The 22,698-nt window shown below is 43.7% G+C and overlaps 1 protein-coding gene across 4 annotated transcripts in view; it reads left to right on the top strand.

Moving 5' to 3' along the window:
* LOC118366013 (fibroblast growth factor 12-like) overlaps positions 1-3,992 on the top strand; it is a 104,944-nt gene extending 100,952 nt beyond the window's left edge. For 3 of the 4 annotated variants that reach the window (XM_035748314.2, XM_052491636.1, XM_035748312.2), the window contains 2 exons: positions 789-987; positions 1,576-3,992. In XM_035748314.2, coding sequence (XP_035604207.1) covers positions 789-987; positions 1,576-1,721 — 345 coding nt within the window. In that variant the 3' untranslated portion in view covers positions 1,722-3,992. Of the gene's footprint in view, positions 1-788; positions 988-1,224; positions 1,286-1,575 lie in introns of all 4 variants that reach the window. The other variant, XM_052491635.1, reaches the window with a different exon arrangement.
* Positions 3,993-22,698: the final 18,706 nt, after the last annotated feature.

Genomic DNA, 22,698 nt, shown 5'->3' on the forward strand with positions numbered 1-22,698 from the left:
ATACCCAGTGGACAGGGATGTAGGTAGAAATCCTCCTAATTTATTCCATCAACACTGGTAACAACCCTTCAGGCAAAAACCTGACATAACTTAAAAGTAATGTCAATTTCTTTTTCTTTTTTTTCTTTTATTATTTTTTTCCCCCAATTTCCTGGTATCCAATTGTTAGTAGTTACTGTCTTGTCTCATCGCTACAACTCCCGTACGGGCTCGGGAGAGACAAAGGTCAAGAGCCATGCGTCCTCCGAAACCCAACCCAACCAAGCCGCACTGCTTCTTAACACAGCATCCATCCAACCCGGATGCCAGCCGCACCAATGTGTCGGAGGAAACACTGTACACCTAGCGACCTGGTCAGCAGGCACTGCGCCCGGCCCGCCACAGGAGTCGCTAGTGCGCGATAAGACAAGGATATCCCTACCGGACAAGCCCTCCCTAACCCGGACGACGCTAGGCCAATTGTGCGTCGCCCCATGGATCTCCCGGTTGCGGCCGGCTGCAACAGAGCCTGGGCTCAAACCCACCCACTGCGATGCAGTGCACCACCCTGGAGGCCTATTAATGTCCATTTTTGGTGGATAATTATTTGAGTTGTCAACAAACGTGAATTCTACTTGAAATCTTATCATTGATTGGTGGTTGAAATGCAGTTCAAATTTGTGTACGGTGACAACTTTTTGCATTTTCAACCAAAAATTCCATTGATGTTCAGCGCATTTTAAATCGGTGGGATAGCGCTTTAAGCACTGTAATACCTGATCTCAAGTCTTTTACTCTTTGCTTCTCAGGACTTGTTCACAGTAGAGGCGAAATTCAAGGAGTCTGTGTTTGAGAACTACTACGTCATCTACTCATCAACACTGTACCGGCAGCACGAATCTGGCAGGGCCTGGTACATGGGCCTCAACAAGGATGGCGTGGTCATGAAGGGCAACCGGGTGAAGAAGACAAAGCCCTCTTCACACTTTGTGCCCAGACCCATCGAAGGTGAGATCGAAACACAGTCTGACTGCCAGCCAGCCACACTTAGGGCTGGATTCAAAGGCAACACCTGCCATTAGTCAAGTCAAGGTTTATTTAACAGTCACACAATTCAGGAAGTGTTCTGAATTGAACATTTAAAAAAATTTAAACTTTTGAAATAAATAGCTTCTCCTTTTCAGTTTATTGAGAAGTCATTGAAAATGTATACCATTTTTTTCAATGATCGAATTTGAATTTCAGTTTATTTCTCGAGTTGACTGACTTCAATTCAAATTGACCCCAACCCCACTGGGGAGCAAATGTAGGTTCTCATGTTGTTTTTAAACTAATTCAACTAAAATTACTATAAACTAATGCTGAATCTCTCAATTAATCTCCTCTGTTTTTGTCTCTCCCTGACCTTTATCTCCTCTCGCTCTCCCTCTCCCTCACCTATATCTCTTTACTATACTGTATATCCCTTCTCGCTCTCTCGCTCGCTCGCGCTCTCACCTTTATCTCTTTACTATACTGTATAAATATCCCTTCTCTCTCACTCCTCTTCGCTCTCTTTTGCTCTCACTTGCCCCGCTCCCCCCGCCCCTTCTGCAGTTTGCATGTACAAAGAGCCATCGCTGCATGACATCGAGGAGAAGGGCCGCTCACGGAAAGACTCAGGAACTGAGGCTCCCGCTCTCCTAAACGGAGGAGAAAAAGTGGCGGGCCAGGACTCCACAGGGCAGGACGGTGGCTCATAGCCTGCACATTGCCCCATTGATTTCTTACACCTTGTTCAACGACAACAACAACGACGATAAATGAGAACACAACAAAATATAAAAAATAAACACATTTTAAAATCAGGACGTTGAATTGACATTTTATGCAAAAGCCTGATGCGAGTGTGGCACCAGGAAGCTCATCCACCTTATCATGACAATGTCAATGTTTTAAAGTCAAACTCTAAAATAAGCTTTATACCATGCTAGTTCACACATCTTGATTTAATGAATGCGACAGCACTTTCATTGTGTTGTTATAATCATGAATAAGAATAGTATTGTAATTGATTTTAGGGCTCTATTCAATCTGATCGACTTTTGTCGGCATACGCATAGCGGTCGTCTTGGCGGTGTCGGAGATGGAACTGCGCTAGAGTTGTCAAATCGACATGCAGCTCCTGGCATTATACCTAAAGCAGACATTGCCATTAAGAGAAATCCCATGCAGCCTTGTTTACAAGTTCGAACACAGGAATGTGAGATTAGGCTGATAGAAATCCTCATAATTTCGTTTAAAGATTTTCAATTTGAGCGTCATATTTTCTCTATATCCTACACTTTCTCATTCTGAACTCGGGTGTGGCTTCATGACAAGGATCAAGAGCAGCTGCTCACAGATTTGACAGCTCCAACACAGTTACACCTCCGACACTGCCAAAACATCAGCTATGGGGGTGTCGGCTATCGCCGGTTAAAGCTTGATCTGATTGACTCTAGGCCTAAGACTCTTTCCCCCCTCCCTATCATTACGATCATTTTCCTTTTGGGTTGGAGGAGGGGAGTCATGGCGGGGTAAAGGCAGGGGGAGGTTTGAGGGTCTCTTCTACAGACACTCCTTTCATAGGGGAATAGGCGTGTATCACAAATCCTGCTCTCTGATTTGATATGATGCTCATTGGGGATGGGCCAGGGGTATCACTGGGGTAGGGGGTTTAGCTACCTGTCCAAAGGTAGGCTGGTCACGTGGTACAGTTTAGTATTATTGTTATCCACTTGAGCTGTTAGTGCAGCCACTGTTCTCCTGCACTCACAGAGCAGTCACGCTGGTACAGAAGTTTCTGTGAGACAGACATATGTAGAGTTCCGATACTGTACAGGAGTCAAGGATTCATATAATTTTTTTTTACGCCAAGAAACAGTGTACAGAGTATGAAACTCTGAAAAGGAAGTCTTATTATTGGTGTGAGGCTTTTTTTTTTTTTAATAGTTTGTTACAGTAACAGGCATTTGAACAAAAGACCCAGAAAAATATTTGAATGTGAGCATTGTGATGGTCACTCTTGAAGGTCAGAGGTCAAACCCTGATGTCAGCTTTCATGATACTTACTGCTGCCATCAAAACCTGAGTTCCATGCCCAGTTATACCTTCAGATATCATCCAGGAATTCCTTCATATTTCATTGGGACCTCCACTTATTATAGCTATTTATATTTTAGAGTGCTCTACTAAAAGCACAGACTGCATTCTCGACCATCCAAATCATACAATGTGTCATTGTATGAACCTCAGCATTCCTGTGTGATAATTTGCACTACTGGGAATCTGTTATACACTGCCCTAATTCATTGTAGACTCTGGATCCGCTGCTGGGAATATCTACACACACTGCCCTATATCCTATTGTCTTATCTCCATACTCATAACAGTTCAACTCATCATAACTCACCACAGTCCACCAACACTGGGGGAGAGTTTTTAGATACATTCAAATTAGACTATTAAGGAGTCATGAGGTTGTCTCTGATTGGCTGCTGTGCTGAAGGAGGCCCAACCTGAAGGCGGGGTTCCCACCTGAATTTTCTTTGTGTAAATTGGTGATTTTGCATTTCATCGGTATACTACTACTCCACTAAGGGAAAAAAATATCCAATCACTCCATACTGCCTCTGAGAAGTCTTCCATTTGGGTAAAAATGACACCAGCACTAGGACTACTTGTGTTGGAGGGTTGGGCTCATTGAAATTAGGTCAGGTCCATGGCATGCAGGCAATGGTATGAGGGCAAAAATAAAATATGTACCAGTATTTTTGGATGTCTCGTAAAGGAGATAGGCCCTTTGTCGATCTCACCCTGACCATGGAGGGTAAAACTGAAGGGTGAGATTAATGCCATATTTACGGTAAATGGTCTTTGTTTGCTAATGTTTGCTCCTTTATTGAAACACATTCATATGCATCATATAATAGAAAAACATTGCAAATAAACAGCAGGATGAAAAAATATAATTGAACAATAAAAAAGATTGTACCAAACAACAGTCTCTGTGGCATTTTATTGCTCCTGTAGTTTAAACAGGAGTCTGTGGCTTTTGAATGCCTTTGATCTGAATTGGATACATATAAACTATGCAAGTTTAATTTCTAAATGTTTAAGTAGAATGTCTTGAATGTTGGTTCATCTATTTGATATAATAATCTATTTCCTGTCATGAAACTACACAATAGTTTTAGGCAAGCAAGGTAAATTGGCTAATTTGCAGGACAATATTGTAGTGAAGCAACATTTAATATGTTTGTATTTTATATACTCCTCACATGCGACTCGTAATAGGATTAAGCAATTAGCCCATTAAATGATACATCTGACTCCAAAAAGATGATAAAGCAATATGCCAGCGATAATAGTTATACCATGTGCAATCAAGTATTATGCGCTTAGCTGACTAAGATCAAGGAATGGTCATAAGGATTGTTTATATCAAAGGCAAATATTTACGCTGAACAAAAATATAAATGCAACATGGAAAGTTTTGATCCCATGTTTTAACAGCTGAAATAAAAGATCCCAAAAATGTTCCATAAGCTAATTTCTCAAACATTTTGTGCACAAGTTTCTTCACAAGCATTTCTCCTTTTAATCCATCTACTTGACATGTGTGGCAAATCAAGAAACTGATTAAACAGGATGATCATTACACAGGTGCTCCTTGTGCTGGGGACAGTAAAGGGACAATCTAAAATGTGTCGTTTTGTCACACAACACAATGCCACAGATGTCTCAAGTTTTGAGGGAGCGAGCAATTGGCATGCTGACTGCAATAATGCCCACCAGAACTGTTGCCAGAGAAGTTAATGTTCATTTCTCTACCATAAGCCGCATCCAATGTTGTTTTAGAGAATTTGGCAGTCCGTCCAACTGGCTTCACAACCGCAGAACACGTGTATGGTTCTGTGAGTGTGGGTGTGCTTATGTCAACATTGTTCTGTGTAGCTTCTTCACTACTCCACTCAAAAGTTTGTGAGGAAACAAAATTAGACATCAAAAGTGGTGTTTTGTTGAGATAAATCCATGTCCCCAGGCCATCTATTTTGTAGAGCCGCCGGATGCTAGATTGTTTTTTATCAATAAGGCTCTCTTAAAGGTAAATTTAATAAATTGTCTACCAATGGAATGGAGTAATCCTGTTTAAAGGGGCAATCCGCAGTTGCTACATCCATTTTTGGACTTGATATTGATCTTGACATTGATTCTTAAAGAATATAACATATAAATGACTCGTGAGCTTAGTTCAACTGTCGTACCCAATCTGAACCCAAAATATGAGCTTGTTTTACTCAAATGTTTGTAAACAAAGTAAATGTAAACAAATACTGTACAGCTTAAAAACATGGTTAACTATAATTGTTATAAACTCAGCAAAAAAAGAAACCTCTTGTCAACTGCGTTTATTTTTGTCAAAGTTAACGTGTAAATATTTGTATGAACATAACAAGATTCAACAACTGAGACAAACTGAAAAAGTTCCACAGACATGTGACTAACAGAAATGGAATAATGTGTCCCTGAACAAAGGGGGGATCAAAATCAAAAGTAACAGTCGGTAAATGGTGTGGCCACCAGCTGCATTAAGTACTGCAGTGCATCTCCTCCTCATGGACTGCACCAGATTTGCCAGTTCTTGCTGTGAGATGTTATCCCACTCTTCCACCAAAGCACCTGCAAGTTCCCAGACATTTCTGGGGGGAATGGCCCTAGCCCTCACCCTCCGATCCAACTGGTCCCAGACGTGCTCAATGGGATTGAGATCCGGGCTCTTCACTGGCCATGGCAGAGCGCTGACATTCCTGTCTTTCAGGAAATCACACACAGAACGAGCAGTATGGCTGGTGGCATTATGCTGGAGGGTCGTGTCAGGTTGAGCCTGCAGGAAGGGTACCACATGAGGGAGGAGGATGTGTTCCCTGTAACGCACAGCATTGCCATTGCCTGTAATGGCAAAAAGCTCAGCCCTATGATGCTGTGACACACCACCCCAGACCATGACGTACCCTACGCCTCCAAATCGAGCCCACTCCAGAGTACAGGCCTCGGTGTAACGCTCATTCCTTCGACGATAAACACATATCGACCTTCACCCCTGGTGAGACAAAACCGCAACTCGTCAGTGAAGAGCACTTCTTGCCAGTCCTGTCTGGTCCAGCAACGGTGGGTTTGTGCTCATAGGTGACGTTTTTGCCGGTGATGTCTGGTGAGAACCTGCCTTACAACAGACCTACAAGCCCTCAGACCAGCCTCTCAGCCTATTGAGGACAGTCTGAGCACTGATGGAGGGATTGTGCGTTCCTGGTGTAACTCGGGCAGTTGTTGTTGCCATCCTGTACCTGTCCCGCAGGTGTGATGTTCGGATTTAACTATCCTGTGCAGGTGTTGTTACACGTGGTCTGCCACTGCGAAGACGATCAGCTGTCCGTCCTGTCTCCCTGTGCGCTGTCTTAAGCGTCTCACAGTACAGACATTGCAATTTATTGCCCTGGCCACATCCTCAGTCTTCATGCATCCTTGCAGCATGCCAAAGGCACGTTCACGCAGATGAGCAGGGACCCTGGGCATCTTTCTTTTTGTGTTTTTCAGAATCAGTAGAAAGGCCTATTTAGTGTCCTAAGTTTTCATAACTGTGATCTTAATTGCCTACCGCCTGTAAGCTGTTGGTGTCTTAACGACTGTTCCACAGGTGCATGTTCATTAATTGTTTATGGTTCATTGAACAAGCATGGGAAACAGTGTTTAACCCCTTTACAATAACAAAGTTATTTGGATTTTTACGAATTATCTTTGAAAGACAGGGTCCTGAAAAAGGAACGTTTCTTTATTTGCTGAGTTCATAATGGAGTGTGCAAAGCTGTCATCAAGGCAACGGGTGGCTACTTTGAAGAATCTAAAATATATTTTGATTTGATTAAGACTTTTTTGGAGATGAATTTAGGTACTAATAATTCAATATGTGTTATTGCCTAGTTGTGATGTCTTTACTATTAATCTACAATGTAGAAAATAGTAAAAGTAAAGAAAGACCCTGGAATGAGTATGTGTATGTTAACTTCTGACTGGTACTGTACACTCTCACAAAAAACGATTCCAAAAGGGTTCTACAGCTGTCCCCATAAGAGAACCCCTTTTGGTTCCAAGTAAAACTTTTTGGGGGATCCATGTAGAACCCTCTGTGGGCTTTTGGAACCAAAAGGGCTCTACCTTCAAAGGGTTATCCAATGGGGATTGCCGAAGAAACCTTTCAGGTTCTAGAGAGCACCTTTTTTTCTAAGAGTGTACTAGTCGTACTCTGAGTGTACAAAACATTAGGAACACATTCCTAATATTGAGTTGCTCCCCCTTTTGCCCTCGGACCAGCCTCAATTCGCCAGTGAATGGACTCTACAAGGTGTCGAAAACATTCCACAGGGATGCTGGACCATGTTGACTCCAATTCTTCCCACAGTTGTGCCAAGTTGGCTGGTTGTCCTTTAGGTGGTGGAACATTCTTCATACACACGGGAAACTGTTGAGCATGAAAAACCCAACAGCGTCGCAGTTCTTGACACCCTCAAACCGTTGTGCCTGGGATCTACTACCATACCCAGTTTAAAAGCACTTAAATATTTTGTCTTGTCCATTCACCCTCTGAATGGCACACATACACAGTCCAAGTCTGTGGAATGTTTTATATTCTCCCAGACCTACTTAAAAAGGGGTGAGCACAACCACTCCGGTACAGTATAGAGATAAATAAAACATTCTTCAAAAATACACTTCAGGGCCCTGTGTCTTCAATGTGTTGCTGTCTTAAGAGCAGTAGATGGTTATGAAAGATGTATGAAGGCCAATACAAATACAGCTCTTCTTCACACTGGGTGACAGATAAAACAATACTCCACGTCAAAACGACAATTATAAACAGATTGACACTAATTTATTTTTTTATTTCACTTTTATTTAACCAGGTAGGCTAGTTGAGAACAAGTTCTCATTTACATCTGCGACCTGGCCTAGATAAAGCAAAGCAGTGTGACACAAACAACAACACAGAGTTACACATGGAATAAACAAACATACAGCCAATAATACAATTGAAAAAGTCAAAATACAGTGTGTGCAAATGAGGTAGGTTAAGAACTAAGAAGTTTTAGGGAGCTATTAAAACTGATAACACCAATTTCTTCACACTCTCCATGTCTTGCTACTGTCATAGCAAACAGTGAATGTTCCTACAACGTTAGGTAATGTTCCCTATGGAGTTCCAATTGACCCATTGTCTAGCCCAGACCTCCTACTGTTGCTATTCAGGCCAAGCTCAATTCTCCATTTAAACCAATGGAGAAAACCTCTCACAATGATCCCAAACTGTGTTTTTAATATGCAATGAAAGTTAACACAGACTACATTTACATTTAAGTCATTTAGCAGACGCTCTTATCCAGAGCGACTTACAAATTGGTGCATTCACCTTATGACATCCAGTGGAACAGCCACTTTACAATAGTGCATCTAAATCTTTTAAGGGGGGGGGGGGGTGAGAAGGATTACTTTATCTTATCCTAGGTATTCCTTAAAGAGGTGGGGTTTCAGGTGTCTCCGGAAGGTGGTGATTGACTCCGCTGTCCTGGCGTCGTGAGGGAGTTTGTTCCACCATTGGGGGGCCAGAGCAGCGAACAGTTTTGACTGGGCTGAGCGGGAACTGTACTTCCTCAGTGGTAGGGAGGCGAGCAGGCCAGAGGTGGATGAACGCAGTGCCCTTGTTTGGGTGTAGGGCCTGATCAGAGCCTGGAGGTACTGAGGTGCCGTTCCCCTCACAGCTCCGTAGGCAAGCACCATGGTCTTGTAGCGGATGCGAGCTTCAACTGGAAGCCAGTGGAGAGAGCGGAGGAGCGGGGTGACGTGAGAGAACTTGGGAAGGTTGAACACCAGACGGGCTGCGGCGTTCTGGATGAGTTGTAGGGGTTTAATGGCACAGGCAGGGAGCCCAGCCAACAGCGAGTTGCAGTAATCCAGACGGGAGATGACAAGTGCCTGGATTAGGACCTGCGCCGCTTCCTGTGTGAGTCAGGGTCGTACTCTGCGGATGTTGTAGAGCATGAACCTACAGGAACGGGCCACCGCCTTGATGTTAGTTGAGAACGACAGGGTGTTGTCCAGGATCACGCCAAGGTTCTTAGCGCTCTGGGAGGAGGACACAATGGAGTTGTCAACCGTGATGGCGAGATCATGGAACGGGCAGTCCTTCCCCGGGAGGAAGAGCAGCTCCGTCTTGCCGAGGTTCAGCTTGAGGTGGTGATCCGTCATCCAAACTGATATGTCTGCCAGACATGCAGAGATGCGATTCGCCACCTGGTCATCAGAAGGGGGAAAGGAGAAGATTAATTGTGTGTCGTCTGCATAGCAATGATAGGAGAGACCATGTGAGGTTATGACAGAGCCAAGTGACTTGGTGTATAGCGAGAATAGGAGAGGGCCTAGAACAGAGCCCTGGGGGACACCAGTGGTGAGAGCGCGTGGTGAGGAGACAGATTCTCGCCACGCCACCTGGTAGGAGCGACCTGTCAGGTAGGACGCAATCCAAGCGTGGGCCGCGCCGGAGATGCCCAACTCGGAGAGGGTGGAGAGGAGGATCTGATGGTTCACAGTATCGAAGGCAGCCGATAGGTCTAGAAGGATGAGAGCAGAGGAGAGAGTTAGCTTTAGCAGTGCGTAGCGCCTCCGTGATACAGAGAAGAGCAGTCTCAGTTGAATGACTAGTCTTGAAACCTGACTGATTTGGATCAAGAAGGTCATTCTGAGAGAGATAGCGGGAGAGCTGGCCAAGGACGGCACGTTCAAGAGTTTTGGAGAGAAAAGAAAGAAGGGATACTGGTCTGTAGTTGTTGACATCGGAGGGATCGAGTGTAGGTTTTTTCAGAAGGGGTGCAACTCTCTCTCTCTTGAAGACGGAAGGGACGTAGCCAGCGGTCAGGGATGAGTTGATGAGCGAGGTGAGGTAAGGGAGAAGGTCTCCGGAAATGGTCTGGAGAAGAGAGGAGGGGATAGGGTCAAGCGGGCAGGTTGTTGGGCGGCCGGCCGTCACAAGACGCGAGATTTCATCTGGAGAGAGAGGGGAGAAAGAGGTCAGAGCACAGGGTAGGGCAGTGTGAGCAGAACCAGCGGTGTCGTTTGACTTAGCAAACGAGGATCGGATGTCGTCGACCTTCTTTTCAAAATGGTTGACGAAGTCATCTGCAGAGAGGGAGGAGGGGGAGGATTCAGGAGGGAGGAGAAGGTGGCAAAGAGCTTCCTAGGGTTAGAGGCAGATGCTTGGAATTTAGAGTGGTAGAAAGTGGCTTTAGCAGCAGAGACAGAGGAGGAAAATGTAGAGAGGAGGGAGTGAAAGGATGCCAGGTCCGCAGGGAGGCGAGTTTTCCTTCATTTCCGCTCGGCTGCCCGGAGCCCTGTTCTGTGAGCTCGCAATGAGTCGTCGAGCCACGGAGCGGGAGGGGAGGACCGAGCCGGCCTGGTGGATAGGGGACATAGAGAGTCAAAGGATGCAGAAAGGGAGGAGAGGAGGGTTGAGGAGGCAGAATCAGGAGATAGGTTGGAGAAGATTTGAGCAGAGGGAAGAGATGATAGGATGGAAGAGGAGAGAGTAGCGGGGGAGAGAGAGCGAAGGTTGGGACGGCGCGATACCATCCGAGTAGGGGCAGTGTGGGAAGTGTTGGATGAGAGCGAGAGGGAGAAGGATACAAGGTAGTGGTCGGAGACTTGGAGGGGAGTTGCAATGAGGTTAGTGGAAGAACAGCATCTAGTAAAGATGAGGTCGGCGTATTGCCTGCCTTGTGAGTAGGGGGAAGGTGAGAGGGTGAAGTCAAAAGAGGAGAGGAGTGGAAAGAAGGAGGCAGAGAGGAATGAGTCAAAGGTAGACGTGGGGAGGTTAAAGTCGCCCAGAACTGTGAGAGGTGAGCCGTCCTCAGGAAAGGAGCTTATCAAGGCATCAAGCTCATTGATGAACTCTCCGAGGGACCTGGAGGGCGATAAATGATAAGGATGTTAAGCTTGAAAGGGCTGGTAACTGTGACAGCATGGAATTCAAAGGAGGCGATAGACAGATGGGTAAGGGGAGAAAGAGAGAAAGACCACTTGGGAGAGATGAGGATCCCGGTGCCACCACCCCGCTGACCAGAAGCTCTCGGGGTGTGCGAGAACACGTGGGCGGACGAAGAGAGAGCAGTAGGAGTAGCAGTGTTATCTGTGGTGATCCATGTTTCCGTCAGTGCCAAGAAGTCGAGGGACTGGAGGGAGGCATAGGCTGAGATGAACTCTGCCTTGTTGGCCGCAGATCGGCAGTTCCAGAGGCTACCGGAGACCTGGAACTCCACGTGGGTCGTGCGCGCTGGGACCACCAGATTAGGGTGGCCGCGGCCACGCGGTGTGGAGCGTTTGTATGGTCTGTGCAGAGAGGAGAGAACAGGGATAGACAGACACATAGTTGACAGGCTACAGAAGAGGCGACGCTAATGCAAGGAGATTGGAATGACAAGTGGACTACACGTCTCGAATGTTCAGAAAGTTAAGCTTACGTAGCAAGAATCTTATTGACTAAAATGATTAAAATGATACAGTACTGCTGAAGTAGGCTAGCTGGCAGTGGCTGCGTTGTTGACTTTGTAGGCTAGCTGGCAGTGGCTGCGTTGTTGACACTACACTAATCAAATCGTTCCGTTGAGTGTAATAGTTTCTACAGTGCTGCTATTCGGGGGCTAGCTGGCTAGCTAGCAGTGTTGATTACGTTACGTTGCGTTAAAAGAACGACAATAGCTGGCTAGCTAACCTAGAAAATCGCTCTAGACTACACAATTATCTTTGATACACAGACGGCTATGTAGCTAGCTATGTAGCTAGCTACGATCAAACAAATCAAACCGTTGTGCTGTAATGAAATGAAATGAAAATGTGATACTACCTGTGGAGCGAAGCGGAATGCGACCGGGTTGTTGAAGTGCGGAAGTTCTATTCAGTAGACGTTGGCTAGCTGTTGGCTAGCTAGCAGTGTCTCCTACGTTAAGGACGACAAATAGCTGGCTAGCTAACCTCGGTAAATTAAGATAATCACTCTAAGACTACACGCTCTAAACTACACAATTATCTTGGATACGAAGACAGCAAAGACAACTATGTAGCTAGCTAACACTACACGAATCAAGTCGTTCAGTTGAGTGTAATAGTTTCTACAGTGCTGCTATTCGGTAGACGGTGGACGTTTGCTAGCTGGCTAGCTGCTGGGCAGATAGCAGTGTAGACTACGTTAGGACGACGAAATACAAGTTGCAATAGAAGTGCTGACTATCACTATCACCGGTCTTGCTCTGGTCCGTGCTAACTAGGTCTAGTAGCTAGCTAGCTTTGCTCTACACTAACTGCACTAGCTGTGGTGCTTGTCTTCCCAGTGGCCTACTTGATGTGTGAACTGCTGACTGCTCATAATTTGCAGATCAACCAGAATTAAAGGGAAGGGTCATTTTTTACTTGTTTTGGTAATCAGTGGATCTTTTCTGAGTGCTCTGTGCATTCAGAAAGTATTCAGACCCCTTGACTCTTTCCACATTTTGTTATGTAACAGCCTTATTCTAAAATTGACTAAATAGTTTTTCTCCCCCATCAATCTACACACAATACCCCATAATGACAAAACAAAAACAGGTTTAGAAATGTTTGCTATTTCATTTAAAAAACTGAAACATCACATTTAAATAAGTATTCTGGCCCTTTACTCAGTACCTTGTTGAAGCACCTTTGGCAGCGATTACAGTCTGACATAACTTGGGTATGACGCTACAGGTTTGGCACCTATAGTTTCTCCCATTCTTCTCTGCAGGTCCTCTCAAGTTCTGTCAGGTTGGATGGGTAGTGTTGCTGCACAGCTATTAACAGGTCTCTCCAGAGATGTTAGATAGGGTTCAAGTCTGGGCTCTGGCTGGGCCACTCAAGGATATTCAGAGGTTGTCCCGAAGCCACTCCTGTGTTGTCTTGGCTGTGTGCTTAGGGTGGTTGGACAACACCCTGGACAACACCCTGTCATTCTCTGCAAACATCAAAGCAGTGACTCACTCCTGCAGGTTCATGCTCTACAACATCCGTAGAGTACGACCCTACCTCACACAGGAAGCGGCGCAGATCCTAAACCAGGCACTTGTCTTCTCCCGTCTGGACTAATGCAACTCTCTGTTGGCTGGGTTCCCCACTTGTGTCATCAAACCCCTGAAACCTATCCAGAATGCTGCAGCCCACCTTCCCAAGTTCTCTCATCTCACCCCGCTCCTCCGCATGCTTCACTGGCTTCCAATCGAAGTTCGCATCCACTACAAGACCATTGGTGCTTACCTACGGAACAGCAAGATGAACTGCCCCTCCTTACCTTCAGGATAATTCTCAAACCCTACACCCCAACCCGAGCACTGAATTCTGCCACCTCAGGTCACTTGGCACTCTCACCCCTATAGGAGGGCATCTCCTGCTCAGCCTAGTCCAAGCTCTTCTCTGTCCTGGCATTTGTAGCTTAAACAATCCTCTTCCTCACCTAAATCCCCCTTCTAGCTCTCATTCGCACTTGCTGTGGTCTAGCGCTGGACCACACTATCTCTAGTCCAGCTCCAGGGCGTAGCTAGTACTGTAGCTAACTGTCTCTGGTCTGCACTAGTAGTTAGCTGATAATGGTTAATAATGGTCCAGCTCTACTCCAGGGCGTAGCTAGCATTGGTCTAGCACTGGTCTGCATTAACTAGCTCTGGTACAGACTGACTCATCTTAGATTGCGTCAATAAAGCTTTAAATTACAATAGTCACTACTAATACCACTACTATTGAAGTTACTACTACTACTGCCACAGTCACCACTACTATCACTACCATTACTACTAGCCCACTATAACTCTGTATAACTCCACACCTACAAACCACGCTATAGGTCACTATAACTAACACCTAGCCTATGAAAACCCTATTACTACTACCATTATTGCCGTCACTACCACTAATGGTACAACTTCTTTAATTACCATGAAAAACACTTAAAGAGGATCAAGCACAACACATTTTCTTCAGGAAATATAATTTTCTAGTTGCCATAGGCCTCATTGGCTTCCATGCATTTGGAAACGAGAGCTTGCCCTAGGCGTCAGACTTCAGCTTGGTTAGTGACAACTGCTATGCACTGGAGTGATCGGTTGTTCAGCAATTCAACCAAATGCCCAAAATTCTGGGGCGGGGCTTGACAATGGGTCAATTTGGTTTACGGCTAACGTTAGCATGACAATCACCCCATGAATAAAATAAAAAAAGTTCCACGGAATATTATTTGATACACATAAACATCTTTTGTAATCAGGCTATGTGATTCACAATAGGCAATGAAATAGGCCAGGAGTTTTTCCTGATAATAAGACCTGACCAAGTTTTTCCTGCTTCGATCACATAGCCAGAAAAAACTCCTGGGCCGAATTACTTGTATGTACTGTAACTTACAGTCTACTTACAGTAAGCTAAAAATATTTTCAGGAGGGCTGTCAAGTCTAAAGACACAAATGGCAGAATGAAAGACTCAGCTACAGCAACAGAAAGGAAAATACAAATATTTAAATGTGATTTCCCTGAACAATCCGTGTCAATAAACGTGCCAAAAGTAGAGATATGTTTGAAATGAAAAGTACAATACATTTGTATAAATGCCTGGAGTAAGAGGGTTGTTTCGTCAGCTTACATTATGTGATGACATCCTAAAGAGCCATTGTATTGTGAAATAGAGAACCTCCCTCAGAGACAAACCTTGTCCCAACAACGTTTGCTAAATCTGGTAGATGGAAATATTGTTCTATGTGCATTACTTCTTTCAAAGGAACGTAGTAAAGTAAAAGTTACCGACACTTTTTTTGCAAAATCAATTTCTATTATGTCATAATAAACCATTTTCTAACTACACTTTGATAATGATAGCCTATACTTGCCCCTATTCCAAAACAGAAAGCATTTATCTAGTAGTAGCGACAGATTTCCACATAACCAAAAACTCTTCTGTGCTTTTACTTGACCGTGGCTGTTCTCACTGTGCCTTGTTGCAAAAGGTTTATAACCGACCAGCAATGTATACTCAGCACAGCCCCTGCCCCCTGCCATTGGATACCAGAGTCTAGCAAAGGACATGTATTAAAAGAGTCATAGGAAACTGCTTGTAGACAGGCACACTGTTCGACATGGCCCACTTGCTAAACTAGAGCCAAGCAGGATCATCATTTTCTACTGACTCTGAGAAAAAGAGGTAGTTGTACTCTGACGATTGACTCTTGAACTGATATAGAGAGCCCGTCACACACCCAATGACATTCCCTTGCACTTGAACACAGTAGCTCCTCCTGTAAGCCTGAGCATAAGGAAATTAAATCCTAAATTGATATCCTGAAGCTTAACTGCCGTATACAGAACACAAATCTGATAACATGAGCTCCCTGGTTTAATATAGCCTGGACCCAAATCTGTTCGTGCTATATAGCCAAGTTATAGCACAAACAGATCTAAGATCTGACTAGATTTCATACCCTGGCAGGATGCCGATCACATCCTTGTGGTGGTCAGGTTTGGAGTCAATTCGAATTGAAGCCACAAAAAAATTTAAAAAATGTGGGTGGTATTTCCATTATCTGAGAATTGGAGAGAGCCTGTGTTGGTTTCTCATGATAGGCATTGCTCACCACCTACTGGTTGTGGTTGGATGGTGCATTTGGAAGCTGCAGTGCAGTCTGAGGGTGAGTACTTTGATTAATTCCCTACGTCCTCTCCTCACCTTATCTTTCCTCACCTTCGCAAAATGTCAGCGAGAAGTGAGGAGATTATTGGAAGAGAGATCTCCTCGGATCTTCTACTCATAGCCGCGGTGATGAACTTTTACAACAAAAATAAACAAATGGTAAACAGGAGTACCGTTTCAATGAGTTCAGTCAAAAGCTTGAGATATACAATATCAGTCAAAAGTCTGGACACACATACTCATTCAACAGTTTTTCTTTATTTTTACTATTTTCTACATTGTAGAATAATATTGAAGCCATCAAAACTATGAAATAACACATACGGAATCATGTAGTAACCAAATAAGTGTTCAAAAAAATCTAAATATATTTTATATTTGAGATTCTTCAAAGTAGCCACCCTTTGCCTTCATGACAGCTTTGCACACTCTTGGCATTCTCTCTACCAGCTTCACCTGGAATGCTTATCCAATAGTCTTAAAGGAGTTCCCACATATGCTGAGCACTTGTTGTGTCACACCCTGACCATAGTTTGCTTTGTATGTTTCTATGTTTTGTTTGGTCAGGGTGTGATCTGAGTGGGCATTCTATGTTACATGTCTAGTTTGTCTATTTCTATGTTTGGCCTGATATGGTTCTCAATCAGAGGCAGGTGTTAGTCATTGTCTCTGACTGGGAACCATATTTAGGTAGCCTGTTTGGTGTTGGGTTTTGTGGGTGATTGTTCCTGTCTCTGTGTTTGCACCAGATAGGGCTGTTTTGGTTTTTCACATTTCTTGTTTTGTTAGTCTATTCATGTATAGTTTCTTTATTAAAGAACCATGAATAACAACCACGCTGCATTTTGGTCCGCCTCTCCTTCAACTCAAGAAAACCGTTACATGTTGGCTGCTTTTCCTTCACTCTGTGGTCCAACTCATCCCAAAACATCTCAATTAGGTTGAGGTCTGGTGATTGTGGAGGCCAGGTCGTGTGATGCAGCACTCCATCACTCTCCTTCTTGGTCAAATAGCCCTTACACAGCCTGTGTGTGTTGGGTCATTGTCCTGTTGAAAAACAAATAATAGTCCCACTAAGCAAAAACCAGATGGGTTGGCATATCGCTGCAGAATGCTGTGGTAGCCATGCTGGTTAAGTGTGCCTTGAGTTCTAAATAAATCACCTACAGTGTCACCAGCAAAGCACTGCCACACCATCACACCTCCTCCACGCTTCACGGTGTGCGGAGATCATGCGTTCACCTCTGCGTCTCACAAAGTCATGGCAGTTGGAACCAAAAATCTCAAATTTGGACTCATCAGACCAAAGGACAGATTTCCACCAGTCTAAAGCAATTGCTGATGTATTACCTTTATTTAACAATGCAAGTCAGTTAAGAACAAGTTCTTATTTTCAATGATGGCCTAGAAACAGTAGTTCAGGGCAGAACCACTGATTTATTTTTACCTTGTCAGCTCAGGGATTTGAAATTGCAACCTTTCAGCTACTAATCCAACACTCTAACCACTAGGCTACCTGCCGCTCATGTTTCTTGGCCCAAGCATGTCTCTTCGTTTTCTTATTGGTGTCCTTTAGTAGTGGTTTCTTTGCAGCGATTCTACCAGGAGGGCCTGAATCACGCAGTCTCTGAACAGTTGATGCTGAGATGTGTCTGTTACTTAAACTCTGTGAAGCATTTATTTGGGCTGCAATTTTGAGGCTGGCAACTCTAATGAACTTATCCTCTGCAGCAGAGGTAACGCTGGGTCTTCCTCTACTATGGCGGTCCTCATGAGAGCCAGTTTCAGCATCGCGCTTGATGGTTTTTGCGACTGTACTTCAAGAAACTTTCAAAGTTCTTAATTTTCCATAGTGACTACCTTTCATGTCTTAAAGTAATGATTGACTGTCATTTCTCTTTTCTTATTTGAGCTGTTCTGAACATAATATGGACTTTTACCAAATAAGGCTATCTTCTGTATACCACCCCTATCTTGTTACAAAACCATTGATTGGCTCAAACGCATTAAGGAAAGAAATTCCACAAATTCACTTTAACAAGGCACACCTGTTAATTGAAATGCATTCCAGGTGACTACCTCATGAAGCTGGTTGAGAGAATGCCAAGAGTACAAATCTGTCATCAAGGCGAAGGGAGGCTACTTTGAAGAATCTCAAATAAATATAAAATATATTTTGAACTGTTTAACACCTTTTTGGTTACTACATGATTCCATATGTGTTATTTCATAGTTTTGATGTCTTTGCTACAATATAGAAAATAGTAAAAATAATGAAAAACCCTTGAATGAGTTGGTGTGTCCAAACTTTTGACTTGTACTGTACAACATCATTAATTTAAGGCTCCAAGTTCAATCGATGGCTAACACAGAGTTCTTATTCTATCCATTCTTTAAACACTACACTACAATTCCTCCCCACTATATAAGTCCCCAAAATAAACTATTCTCTCTTTTAGAACTCTAATGTGCTTGAATAACAGTACTTAGTCCTTTAAAAAAACTAAGCTCTTGTTCTTGTAAGATAACTTTGTACAGTCCACACAACTCTTGTGTTGTTCTGTTCTTTCATTTCTGTTTCTTTTTACAGGTTCAGACGCTGTGGTGGGGATAGGAGTCCGTCTAGGATAACGTTTCTCTTCACAGGTTGGAGCAGGAACTGACAATGCTTGGCATTGTGGTGATGCTGCAATCACTTACAGTAGTAGTAGGTAATCCTGGAGGTATGCAGGTGCAGGCGCTAAGGTCACATTTGGAAGAGTATCATCCAGAGGAACATTTCATCTTCTCAACTGGTAGATATGGCATCTCCAGATCATGTCTTTGACCTTTGCAGGTATCCACTTGCGATTTCCTCTGTAGTCCTTGGCGAATACAGTTTCTCCTACTTAAAACTGTCACATTTCCCCCCTCCTAGATGTTGCTTTATCTGATAGTCCTGTACACTCCTCCTCATGTTTGGTTTAAATTGATCCAGCCTGGAACGTAGAGGGCGTCTCTTTCAGTGTCTTTAGGCTTGGGTTCTTTATCCTTTCTTGCCCTCACACTGTACACCAAATGTGTCTTGGGGTTATCAATATATATACCACTCTTCCTGTCCCATCATGTACTGTTCAAACTTTAACATGATTGGGCATGCCCCAAGTAAGTACACATACAGGGTGCACGTAGCCAAATTGATTTGGATCAGGCAGATTAGGCTGAACATACCCCTTACTCTAAACACTAGGGTTCCCTAAGACTAAACTTTCCATCTGTAGCCTGTTGTACTTATGAATAGCCCCTGTTGACAGGTCCCCGGGGAAGGGAGTTGTCTGGAAAAAAAGTAATCTAAACAAAAACAAAAATCCAGTTATTTTAACATCTTGCATCCAGACATCCCGGATCCGGTATCGTGACTACAGCCTCAAGCTCATTACCATAACGCAATGTTAACTATTCATGAAAATTGCAAATGAAATGAAATGAATCTATTTTCTCTCAAGCTTAGCCTTTTGTTAACAACACTGTCATCTCAGATTTTCAAAATATGCTTCTCAACCATTGCCAAACAAGCATTTGTGTAACAGTATTGATAGCTAACGTAGCATTTAGCGTTAGCATTCAGCAGGCAACATTTTCACAAAAACCAGAAAAGCATTCAAATAAAATAATTTACCTTTGAAGAACTTCGGATGTTTTCAATGAGGAGACTCTCAGATAGCAAATGTTCAGTTTTTCCTGAAAGATTATTTGTTTAGGACAAATCGCTCCATTTTCTGCGTCACGTTTAGCTACGAAATAAAACCTGTATCCAGGATTGTGTAAATCTATCCGCAAGCTCATTAGCATAACACAACGTTAACTATTCATGAAAATTGCAAATGAAATGAAATTAATCTATTTGCTCTCAAGCTTAGCCTTTTGTTAACAACACTGTCATCTCAGATTTTCAAAATATGCTTTTGAACCATAGCTAAACAAGCATTTGTGTAACAGTATTGATAGCCTAGCATAGGATTATGCCTCTCTTTCAGCATGCAATATTTTCACAAAAACCAGAAAAGAATTCAAATAAAATCATTTACCTTTGAAGAACTTCAGATGTTATATATATATATTAAGTCATTAAAACGCAAACTTTTTTCAAAATTAACTCCATAATATCGACAGAAACATGGCAAACCGATGTTTAGAATCAATCCTCAAGGTGTTTTTCACATATCTATCGATGATAAAATCCATTGTGGCAGTTGACTTTCTCTTCTGAAGAAATGGAACGCGCATGGACCTACAGATTACGCAATAATTTCGACACAGGACACCAGGCGGGACACCAGGTAAATGTAGTCTCTTATGGTCAATCTTCCAATGATATGCCTACAAACACGTCACAATGCTGCAGACACCTTGGGGAAACGACAGAAAGGGCAGGCTCATTCCTGGCGCATTCACAGCCAAATAAGGAGACATTGGAACACAGCGCCTTCAGAATCTGGGGCATTTCCTGTATGAAACTTCATTTTGGTTTCGCCTGTAGCATTAGTTCTGGGGCACTCACAGATAATATCTTTGCAGTTTTGGAAACGTCAGAGTTTTGTCTTTCCAAGGCTGTTAATTCCATGCATAGTCGAGCATCTTTTCGGGACAAAATATTGCGCTTAAAACGGGCACGTCTTTTTATCCAATAATGACATAGCGCCCCCATAGGTTGAAGAGGTTAAAAACATAGCCAGTTTAAGCAACTCAAAAACCATAAAAGAAAAAGAAAATCTTCTTATTCCGGGCAGACTCCTCAAAATGCCATCCTCACTTGGATCACACCTTGAGTGCTGTCCCCCTGACAATAAGACTCATTATCTCAAGCAACTCAACATCAGTTTCTCCCTCCAGTGTCTAGCTCAGCAATGGCCCTTATTTGCCTTAAGGCCCAGAGTTTTGTTAAGATCTCCATGACCTCTGCTGTTTTAACTGAGAGGGCCGCTAGCTCACCAGCCTCTATTCTAGCCCTTTTATTCCCTTCCACCAACACTTCACTCATCTCCTGATAGGCCAACAGACTAGCCATCCCCCTTTCCTTTCCCTCTTCAGCCTTTCTCTGAACTGATTCTCCGCTGTGAAAACTGAGGTTAAGGCTCCAAAACTCCCATCCTCAGTTCTCAGTTCTCTGAGGTTCCGGTGCAATTCACCGGTTTCAGTCAGGACTGGAATCAAGGCACCAGTAGCCCCATCCCCAACCCTGGTTGATTCAGGCCATCTACCAGGGTGTCTGTCCGCTCTCTAGGCAGAGATGGTGATTACGGTCATCATTGCCAGTGGTCTTACAAGTACTACTAGAAGTTATGTAAACTGCTTCACCATGTTTGATTTTTTTACTGAACCATAAAAGTCACATTTCCCCATTGTCTTCACAGAGAGATGTCTTCACCCTAGTTCTTTCCCCAACTTTTGCTCTCTAATTTCTCAATGCTCCCTTTCCCACAAAGACTGCTCTCTTTCCACATAGGTTGGTCCTGGGCTCCCCGATGGTGCATATGGTGGGGAGACGGCCGACGACTCACTTTGGGATGGGCTACTACCTGTCTGAGGTCCTCTGCCCTCTCCTTTTCCACCGGAACCTTCCATCCCTGGTCTAGCCTTTTCTGATGATGATGTGCCACAAAATGCTTATCATAACAGGCACTCCATTCTCCTAATCTCTTTGCATAACTAGCCTCGCTAGTGGTATATCTCCTGGGTACAGTGAGCCTTTATACTCCCACAACTCTCTAGTTAACCCATTCAAGTACTCAACCACTTCCTGAGTCTGTGTCTTGGGTTCGCAAGCATTGTGACTACACTTAGGGCAATTTGTCCTCTGGCAAAATCCACACTGGCAATATCCACACTGTAAGCCTGAGAATGGCGCCGGAGGGGATGACTAACCAACTGTGCTATTTGTTATTTTTTTTGTGTTGTTTGTAACTTATTTTGTAACACAACTTTGTACATAATGTTACTGCTACCATCTCTTATGACCGAAAATTACTTCTGGACATCAGAACAGTGATTACTCACCTCGAACCTGACAAAGATTTTTTCTTTAACGAATCTGACATGAAGGATACACTGCTTTCTCAGGAACGGGCCCAAATCCTCATCATTTGCGTGAAGAAAAGACAGAGAAAAAGGGGTCGCCTGAGGTAGACTACCTTCTGATAGACTGTACCCACACTATCTATCTATCAAGAGAGTTCTCATCTGTATCATTAGTAGTCGTTATTTACCACCACAAACCGATGCTGGCACTAAGACTGCACTCAATCAGCTGTATAAGCCCATAAGCAAACAAGAAAAGAAGCGGCTCTCCTAGTGGCCGGGGACTTTTTAATGCAGGCAAAGTTAAAATCGTTTTACCTAGTTTCTACCAGCATGTCACATGTGCAACCAGAGGAAATCATACTCTAGACCACCTTTACTCCACACACAGAGACGCATACAAAGCTCTGCCTCGCCCTCCATTTAGAAAATCTGACCATAATTCTATCCTCCTGATTCCTGCTTACAAGCAAAATATAAAGCAGGAAATACCAGTGACTCAATACGGAAGTGATGAGATGGCACGGATGCTACGCTACAAGACTGTTTTGCTAGCACAGACTGGAATGTGTTTCGAGACTCATCCAATGGCATTGAGGAGTATCGCACCTCAGTCATTGACTTCATCAATAAGTGCACACAGTGACCGTACGTACATACCAACCAGAAGCCATGGATTACATGCAACATCCGCATTGAGCTAAAGGCTAGAGCTTCCGCTTTCAAGGAGCGGGACAGACCACTACTCTCTCAGACGAACCATCAAACAGTTGAAGCGTCAATACAGGATTAAGATTGAATCCTACTACACCGGCTCTTACGCTCGTTTGATGTGGATGGGCTTGGAAACTATTACGGAC

Source organism: Oncorhynchus keta, chromosome 33, assembly GCF_023373465.1.
Source record: "Oncorhynchus keta strain PuntledgeMale-10-30-2019 chromosome 33, Oket_V2, whole genome shotgun sequence".
NCBI lineage: Eukaryota > Metazoa > Chordata > Actinopteri > Salmoniformes > Salmonidae > Oncorhynchus > Oncorhynchus keta.